General features: G+C 58.7%; 1 protein-coding gene across 5 annotated transcripts; it reads left to right on the forward strand.

Moving 5' to 3' along the window:
* The first annotated feature begins 201 nt into the window (after window positions 1–201).
* GGT6 (gamma-glutamyltransferase 6) lies at window positions 202–8,331 on the forward strand. Of its 5 annotated transcripts, XM_077893178.1 has the most exons (6): window positions 204–1,741; window positions 2,719–5,042; window positions 5,654–5,774; window positions 6,263–6,465; window positions 6,556–6,669; window positions 6,907–8,331. In XM_077893178.1, exons 2-6 carry the CDS (start codon window positions 5,003–5,005, stop codon window positions 7,938–7,940), a joined length of 1,512 nt encoding a protein of 503 aa, XP_077749304.1. In that variant the 5' UTR covers window positions 204–1,741; window positions 2,719–5,002; the 3' UTR covers window positions 7,941–8,331. The 5 variants fall into 5 exon arrangements, with proteins under 5 accessions (XP_077749306.1, XP_077749304.1, XP_077749303.1 ...); XM_077893177.1 differs by having other exon boundaries at window positions 204–5,042; XM_077893179.1 differs by lacking the exon at window positions 204–1,741 and having other exon boundaries at window positions 4,966–5,042; window positions 5,574–5,774.
* The last annotated feature ends 1,294 nt before the right edge of the window (window positions 8,332–9,625 follow it).

Genomic DNA, 9,625 nt, shown 5'->3' on the forward strand with positions numbered 1-9,625 from the left:
GGCCGTCGACCGGGGGTCTTGAGGAGACGTCCCTTGCCCCTGCCTGGAGGACAGTGTCCTCATCTGTATAAAGGACGGGGTCCTCATCTGTATAGAGGACGGGGTCCTCATCTGTAAGGAGGGCTGGCTGCCAGCCCTTCAGGTTACTTTCTGTTTTGTTTCCGCGGCCGCACGGAACGTTTGTCTGTTACCGTGTTCTTGTTAACCGTTTGCACGTTTGTCTGTGTTACTATGTCCTTGCTAACTGTTTGTACATTTGTCTCTGTTGTTGTGTCCTTGTTAATCGTCTTTACTGTCTGTGTCTTGGTGTGGATTGGGGACACAATGGGGGAGACAGAAACCACTCCCCTATCGCTTATGCTCTCTCACTTCTTGGATATTAGGGAAAGAGCTTGTATTCTGAGCATAGACATATGGAGAAAGAGGTTCCAAATTTATTGCATATCAGAATGGCCAACCTTTGGCGTGGGATGGCCCAGAGAAGGAACTTTTCACCTACCTATTATCTTACAAGTTAAGGCCGTGGTCTTCAGGGACAAACCGGACGGCCACTCTGACCAGGTGCCCTACATCCTGATCTGGCAGGACATGATCGAGAATCCCCCTCCTTGGCTAAAACCATTTTTACCCCCCAAAGCAGGACCCACAGAGATTCTAGCCCTCCAGAAAGCCAAAAAGGAGACCGACTCTATGCCTGAAGCACCCCTTCGTCCAGTCTTCCAGGATTCCTCCCCGGAGGACCTGATTCACCCGCCGCCCTACTGGGCATCCCTCCCCGCTTCTGCCCCTCCATTGGAGGCATCAGGGGCTGCAGAAGGGGCACCACCCCTCCCTGACGAGGGAGTCCCTGTGCGCGGGCCAGCAGCAGGGACACGCGGTCAGACACACCGGACGGCCGCACCTCTGAATGCGGGGCCAACTGATTCCACCGCCCTTCCTCTCCGAGCCATGGGGCCCCCCGACGAGACTGGCAAACAGCTAACGTTATATTGGCCGTTCTCCACCAGTGATTTATATAATTAGAAAACCCAAAATGCAAAGTTCTCTGATAATCCGAAAGGTCTAATCGGGCTTTTAGATACTGTTCTCTTTACCCACCAGCCTACTTGGGAGGACTGCCAACAGCTTTTGCAGGTTCTCTTCACCACCGAGGAAAGAGAACGAATTCAGGTGGAAGCCCGGAAGTCTGTCCTGGGAGAGGACAGACAGCCGACTCAAAACCCAGACCTCATAAATGCTGCCTTCCCTTTATCCCGCCCCACCTGTGACTACAACTCAGCTGAAGGTAAGGAGAGACTGGTCTACCGCCAGACTCTAATGGCAAGTTTCAAGGCTGCTGCGCGCAAGCCTACCAATCTGGCCAAGGTCTATGATGTGAGGCAGGGTAAGGATGAGAGTCCAGCAGCCTTCTTAGAGAGAGTCATAGAGGCTTTTAGGCAGTACACCCCTATGAACCCAGAAGCCCCAGAAACAAAGGCCGCAATTATCATGGCTTTTGTTAACCAGGCTGCTCCGGATATTAAAAAGAAATTACAAAGAGTAGAGAGACTGGGAGAGAAGAGCTTGCAGGACTTAGTGATAGTGGCAGAACGAGTCTATAATAATAGAGAAAGTCTGGAAGAACAACAAACCAAACTAAGTGACCAGCAGACCCGAAATCCGGCCAAGATCCTGCTGGCCACAACCATGGACGACCCACAGGAAAGACGGAGGCACCTCAAGAAGCTGGCTTCAGGGACAGGTAAGGAGGATGGCCCTGGTCCCCCTTGGGAGCTAAGATGAATAAAAACCAATGCGCCTATTGCAAAGAGGAGGGCCATTGGATAAAAAACTGCCCTAACAAAAGATCTAAGGCCCCTGCCAAGATCTTAGAAATGGAGGACCTGGACGATTAGGAAAGTCAGGGTTCAGCACCCCTGTCCGAGCCCAGGGTAACTCTTAAAGTGGAGGGGCAACCTGTTGAATTCCTAGTGGACACTGGGGCACGACATTCAGTTTTATTACAACCCCAAGGAAAATTGGCAAACAAAACTTCATGGGTGCAAGTGGCCATGAGCACCAAACAATACTCATGGACTACCCGAAGAACTGTGGATCTCGGCACGGGCCGGGTATCCCACTCCTTAATGGTCATCCCTGAGTGTCCCTACCCGTTGTTAGGTTGGGATTTGCTCACCAAGATGGGGGCGCAAATTTGCTTCCACCTCGAAGGGGCAAAAGTCCTAAACAAGAAGGGGCACCCAATTCAGGTGCTTGTCCTGAGTTTAGAAGACGAACATGTCTCCACCAAATGCCCTCAGCGCCAATGACTGACATTGACCGTTGGCTGCGGGAATTTCCCCAAGCGTGGGCAGAAACTGGGGGAATCGGGCTGGCCCAACATCGACCAGCCATATACATAGAACTAAAGCCGGGGGCAGACCCTGTCAGGGCCCGCCAATACCCCATGCCTCTGGTAGCACGTAGGGAATCACACCCCACATACGGCGACTACTGGACTCGGGCATATTGAGGCCTTGCCAATCGGCATGGAACACTCCCTTGCTGCTGGTTCAGAAACTGCACTCTACGATTACAGGCCAGTCCAGGACTTGAGGGAAGTCAACCGGCGAGTAGAGGATATGCACCCTATGGTCCAAACCCATGCACCCTCCTCTCCACCCTGCCTCCAGACAAAACTTGATATACAGTATTAGATTTAAAAGATGCCTTTTTCAGCCTGCCTTTAGCACCCAGGAGCCAAGACCTCTTCACCTTTGAATGGATGGACCCTGAGAAAGGCATCAATGGCCAGCTGTCTGGCAGAGCCACTGGCAGCCGGAACGTCGGCTCAACGGGCAGAACTGATCCCACTGGTCAAGGCGCTGACCATGGGGGAAGGTAAACGAATAAACATCTACCCCGACAGCAGGTACGCCTTCACCACCACTCACATCCATGGAGCCCTTTACAGGGAGAGAGGGCTTCTAACAGCAGAGGGAAAGACTGTTAAAAGCAAAACGGAGATTCTTGAACTCCTAAAGGCCCTCTGGCTGCCCAAGGCCCTAGGCATCATCTGTTGTCCGGGGCACCAAAAGGCAGACACGCCAGTAGCCAGGGGAAACCGGCTAGCCGATTTAAAAGCAAAAGAGGCGGCCCTTCTGGTGACCCAGGTCTTAGCTACCACGCTACCGGATCGGGGGTCACCGACCCTGCCTGACACCCCCAACTATACTGATGCTGACTTACACTGGATCAAACGCTAGCCTATGACCCAGTGCTTGCGTGGCTGGTGGAGGGCCACAGACTCCAGCATCATCTTGCCAGAGGAACTAGGACGCGAGTCCTATCCCAAATGCATCGGAGTACTCTCATGGGAACAAGGAAGATAGAAGACCTCATACCTCATACCTCATGCCTCCGCCCATGGATCTAACCCGGGCACCCGGCTCCGAGGGGACCGCCCAGGAGCCTACTGGGAAGTGGACTTCACTGAGGTAAAACCTGGAAAATACGGGTATAGGTATTTACTAGTGTTTGTAGATACTTTTTCAGGATGGACAGAGGCATTTCCCACCAAACATGAAACGGCACAGACCGTGACCAAGAAACTGCTGGAAGACATCTTACGAGGTATGGTTTTCCTGTTAGGATCGGATCAGACAACGGCCCAGGATTCGTCTCTAAGGTAACACGGGGAGTGGCCCTAGTACTTGGGGCAGATTGGAAATGACATTGTACATATAGGCCCCAGAGCTCAGGACAGGTAGAGAGGATGAACAGAACATTAAAGGAGACCTTAACTAAATTAGCCCTGGAGACTGGTGGGGACTGGGTGACTCTCCTCCCCTTCGCCCTATACAGGGTGAGGACCTCCCCATATAAGATGGGACTGACTCCCTACGAAATCATGTTTGGTCTTCCTCCACCGGTTATCCCCAATTTAAAACCTGAGGTGCTTGCTGAATTTGATGATCACCAACTTCTTTTCTCCCTCCAAATGTTACAACGAACCCATGAGCAGGTGTGGCCTAAGCTGAGGGCCCCCTATGAGACTGGGCCACCCCTGGACACCCATCGATATCAGCCAAGTGACTGGGTGTATGTGCGGAGATACCAACACTAGACACTTCAGCCTCGCTGGAAGGGACCCTACCTCGTGATCCTGACCACTCCCACTGCTCTCAAGGTCGACGGGATTACTCCCTGGGTCCACTACACACACGTCCCTCCGGCCGGCTGACCCACACGCCGTTCTCACGGACTTTGTTCCAGAATGGAAAAGCCAACCAGACAAGGACAATCCCCTAAAGCTAAGACTGCGCCGTTCTCACTTATTTCCCACCTTCAAGACTCCCTAGTCCGAGGTTGTCCTTCAAAATAAAAGGGGATTAGACTTAGTCTTCTTCCAACAAAGGGGGGGTGGGTTATGTGCTGCCTCAACTGTAAATAAGAGCGAGAACAGCAACAAGGTTGGTGAGAATCCTGGTTTAATCATTCCCCTGACTCACTCTGAGAGCAACCTGGACCCATGATTGAGTCCTGCATAGGATCCTCTGAAAAAGGGGGGAATGTGGGACCCAGGAAATTTAACAAAATCCTCTACCCCTGGACAAGCAGAGCAGGACTGACTCTATTTTGGCTGCACCCCCCTTGTGCTGACTGCTTATTACCTAGGGCACTGCCCCGCCCTAGTCAGAGACCAGGGCACACCCTAACCCGAAATCCGGCTCAGTGGACCAGCATGACTGTGCAACTTTCTGCGTATCCCATTGGCCACGGGCCCCTATAAAGCTGCTGAGCCTCTTAGTCTCGGGGTCCAAGTCCCTGCTCCGCCGTGTCGGGTGTACTTGGACCCAAGCTCGAGCTTGTAATAAACCCTCGTGTGTTTGCATCCGTGTCGGCTCCTTGGTGGTTTCTCGGATTCGCCATCTTGGGCACAAGAGAGCACACAGGCGGGGTGGCCTTGACCGGCCACGGGAGGCGGGGACACGTCTGGGAGTCAGGATGTGAGGCCTGCAAGATGGCGGTGCGCCGGGATCACGGGGGACAGGTCAGCACAGGTGTGTAGGGAGCAGAGGGCCCCCCCGCCCCCCCCCCCCCCCCCCCCCCCCCCCGTGTGTCCACGGTGGCCGAGGTGGCAGCGTTTGGGCCCCGGAGGCCTGCAGTGCCACCTGCTGGACAGGAGCCCCACGACGACACCCCGGGGAGTCCCACCCTGCAGGCCGCTCCCAGAGAAGGCCCTGGCTGCCCACACCAGTGCTGAGGAGCCGCATGCTGAGCCCGACCCACACCACACTGCGTCCCCAACGGGCAGAGGGATCCAGGGGCGATCCGCGAAGCTCAGGGGGCCGCGGGGGTCCTGGCCTGGTCTCAGGCCTGCGGTGCGCCCGAGGCTGGGCTCCTCCCACCCCTCCGGCTGCTGCACGCCCTCCCGGCCCCCAGCCCCGTGAGCCCCTAGGCCCCATGCCCTGATGGGGCAACGCTCGCAGCCGCCCTGGCCCTGCGCCCTGCCCAGACCTGTTCTAGATTCCACACCACCTTCCCCCGGGGCTGCTTCCACCTCCCCACCCCCCACCCACCGCCCAGCGCAGGCGAGGCCGGGACTCAGTGGGGGAGGCTGACCAGCAGGAGAGCTGGCGTGAGCACCGCGGGGCCATGGAACCCGCCGCAGGGCCTGTGCTCTACCAAAAGCTGGCGCTCTGGGATCCAAGCTTGGGATCTGAGGAGGAGGAGGAGACAGAGACGTTGGAGCTGGTCATTCCCAATTCCTGGAGCCCCCAGGACTCCTTGAGGTGAGCCAAGGACCAGCCTGGGCACCCGGCAACTCAGGCCCGAGGCCAGCGAGTCCCCCCTTCTGGAGTCCCAAAGGTGGGGGTGGGGGCAGGCCCCCCGTGTTTGGCTGGGCTCCAGGAACGTTCGGGGTAAACGGGGAGAGGCCGGGAGGTGCAGGAGGCACCTGCTCAGCAAGTTGGAGCCCGGCAACACCTGGCAGGGCCCACTCGTCCCGCCAGCCAAGCCACCCCACAGGCCTCACGCCGGCCTGGCCCAAGCCTGCCTCTCAGCGTCCTCCTCAGAGATGCCCACCCCAGCAGCCCTGCTCCCCCAAACCCCTCCCGGGCACCATGTCCTGTCTGCACTGTGCCAGGAGGACCTTCTCCTTGGCCGGCTTGAACTCCTCTCCCAAGTTAGACCAAAACTTTTGGGAAATATTCCCAGGGTTCTCTTGGGATTCTTGGCTGCCCCCGACCCCAACCTCAGCTCAGGACACCTGTCTCGGCAGGAGAAAGGTTGACAGGCTGCCCGGGGCCTGGGCTCGCCTAGTCGCTGCTCTGCTGCTGCTGGCCGTTGGCCTCTCGCTGGCCGCCAGGCAACTCCATGCCAGGGGCGACCCCACAGGAAGTCCGGGCTCAGGAGCAGCCCCGCCCAGTGGGCACTCCCACACCCCTGGCGTGTACCACCGCGGTGCCACCATCAGCCCTGCAGGTCAGTGCCAGGAGGTGCTGGGGAAGGGACGGTGGGGGGGGGGCCTGGCTGCGGACCCTCCCCACCCAACACCGTCTCTTCCTGTTGCAGCCATGTGCTCCCACCTGGGCCGAGAGCTGCTTGCCGCCGGCGGCAACGTGGTGGACGCCGGAGTGGGAGCAGCTCTGTGTCTGGCAGTGGTGCACCCTCACGCCACGGGGCTAGGTCAGTGACCCTCCACCCCAGGCCTGCTCGGCGCCCGGGAACTCGGGCCCCAAGCTCAAGGCCGGTTGGTGGCAGGACCCAGGAGAGTTAGGAGCCTCCACTCTGGGCTGTGGCCCCTGTTCCAAGGTCCGAGGGGTCATGACCCCAGGCCTGGTTAACAACCCCTGTCTCCAGCCCAGGCAGTGACTCCCGACCCCCGTGTCACCGAGTCCTGTGTGACCCCTTTCTCCCCTGCAGGTGCCACGTTCTGGGGTCTCTTTCATAACGGCACCTCGGGCAGATCGACCGCCCTGACGTCGGGCCCAGCCCGGACCCTGGCCCCGGGCCTGGGGCTGCCGTCTGCTCTGCAGACTCTGCGCTTGCTGCACACGCACTTCGGCCGCCTGCCCTGGCCACAGCTGCTGACTGGCCCCAGCACGCTGGCTCAGGAGGGCTTCCTGGTAGACACGGCCCTGGCTGGGGCTCTGGCTGCGCAGGGCACAGAGGGTCTCTGTCCACTGCTATGCCACAGTGACGGGACGCCCCTGGGCCCTGGGGCCCGAGCCACCAACCCAAGCCTGGCGGCTGTGCTACACAGGGCAGCACTGGCCCCCACCCCAGACCTCGCCGGGGAGGCCCTACTGAGGCCACTACTCAGAGACCTGGGGCTGCAGGCACCCTCCGTGGGGCCCACACCCTCCCTGGAGCCGGCACTGCAGCTGGCTGTGCCCCAGGGTGTCCTGTCCACCACCCGCAGCCCCTCTGCTGGCCCAGAGCTGCTGGCCATGTTGCAGGCAGCCCTGCATTCTGGAAGGCCCCCTCCCGACCTCTGTCTACCACTCCCACAAACTCCTGTGACCCCTGTGGGCAGTGTCCTGGCCACCATAGACAGCAGTGGCTCCGTGCTCCTTCTAATCTCCTCACTCAACAGCTCCTTTGGCTCTGGACACCTGTCCCCAAGCACTGGGGTTCTACTTAGTGATCTGGTGGCTGCACCTGCCGCTAGTGCCTGGGCCTGTCCCCTCGTCCTTCACAGCAGCTTGGATGACACAGATGCTGATGTGCTGGGGCTGGTGGCTTCAGGAGCCCCTGATGTGGCCAGGGTCACAACTCGTGCCCTGCTTGGTCACCTGGCTGGGCCCCAAAACCAGGCCCAGCACTGGCAGCACCAGGGACCGACACAGAACACTAGCATTTGCGGCCAAGGGATCCTGCTCCAGGTGGCCGCTCATGCAGAGCACGCCCACGTCTCCAGCATCCCCAGTGGCTGCTGCACCTTCCAGGGCTTCTAAGGAGGCAGTGTGTAGCAGTGAGGGTGGGGTGGGGGTTCTCAGGCCTGCAGGCAGGGGCAGAGCAGGCCCGGCAGGGATGACCTGCATGCAGAGTGTGCACAAATTATGTGCTCACAGCCTCTGACCTGGTCACCAATCTGGACTCCAGATCTGAGTCTTTTTTCGCTTGAGGATACTGAGGGTAATGGGTAAGAGCACCAGGCCGCAGCACCAGCCCCGAGTTCAGATCCAGCTCTGAGAAGGACAGGTAGAAGGGTGCCAAGCTCGTGCCTTGGCCACAGGCCCCATGGGAGGGGCAGGCAGACCTCTCTGGCCTCCTCTTCAGGACACCCACCCTCTGCTGACCTCTGTCAGCTGATCTGGAAACAAAATAAATATCAAATCTCCTGGATGCCTGTGCCAATTCTGCTTCCCAGGTTCCCAAGTGCCTGTCGTGGCTTCCCCCTTGGGCAGCACAGCAGAGCCCTGGCTAGGGTCCTGAGGCTTGCCCCTGCCCCGCTCAACCCTCTGCCTCCTGGGGCGGCGTCTACACAAGGTACACGTTTTCATATCCCGAAAGCAGCAAAGCAAGGGGTTGAGAAGGGGGATAGGAGGTGAGGTTGTGGGATCTAAGGAGGGGGGTATTGGCCCTGACATGGCCCGCCCCCTCATCCCCCAGGGCTGGGGTCCCTAGGACTGCTACCCTCCAGAGACTGCATCTCTAGTGCAGGCACGGGGGGGGGGGGCCCACCTGGCTCCTCCCTGCCCTCGCAGAGGTTCCCTCTGATTCCATGGACCTCTTTTTTTTTTTTTTTTTAAGATGTTTATTTATCCATGAGAGACATAGAAAGAGGCAGAGACACAGGCAGAAGGGGAAGCAGGCTCTGTGTAGGGAGCCTGATGTGGGACTAGATCCTGGGACTTCAGGGTCACGCCCTGAGCCTAAGGCAGACACTCAAATAGCTAAGCGGTGCCTCTGTCTACCTGGCTGGGTTAGCCCTGTCTCTTCTTCCCTACACCAGCTACGAAGTCTAAGTCGCTGGACTGACCTATTACTTTGCTCCACCCCCAGTACCCATTGGGTAGATCCTCCCCCTGCAATCCTACAATCCTCTCCTCAAGTGGCCGAGGAATAAGCTTCCAAAATTGTAAACAGCATCAAGGCTTGCAAACCCTCCGAGGACTCTGTAGCCGTGCTCAGATTAAAATCCCAGCGGGGGGGGGGGGCGGGTGCCTGGAGGGCTCTCGGTCTCGGCTCAGGTCCTGATCTCAGCTCAGGTGGTGGGATCGAGCCCCGCATCAGGCTCTGCCCATCGGGGAGTCCGCCTGAAGCTCTCTCTCCCCCTGCCCTCCCCCTGCTCGCTCGCTCGCTGTAAAATAAGTAAGTCTTGGAATCAGCCAACCCTGGGCAGCCCCTGGTGCACACCCCGCGGCCCAGCGGTGTGGCGCCGCCTGCAGCCCGGGCGCGATCCTGGGGGCCGGGGATCGAGTCCCGCGTCGGGCTCCCGCACGGAGCCTGCTCCTCCCTCTGCCTGTGTCTCTGCCTCTCTCTCTCTCTCTCTCTCTCTGCCTCTGTCATGAATAAATAGATAAAATCTTTAAATAAAAAATAAATCAATCCACCCCGCGCGGACCGCCCCGCCCGCCCGCCCGGCAGGCCCCGCCCCCGGGTACCCAGTGCGCAGGCGCCGCGACCTGACCCGGAA

The sequence above is a fragment of the Canis aureus genome, chromosome 3 (assembly GCF_053574225.1).
Source record: "Canis aureus isolate CA01 chromosome 3, VMU_Caureus_v.1.0, whole genome shotgun sequence".
In the NCBI taxonomy this organism is placed as follows: Eukaryota; Metazoa; Chordata; class Mammalia; order Carnivora; family Canidae; genus Canis; species Canis aureus.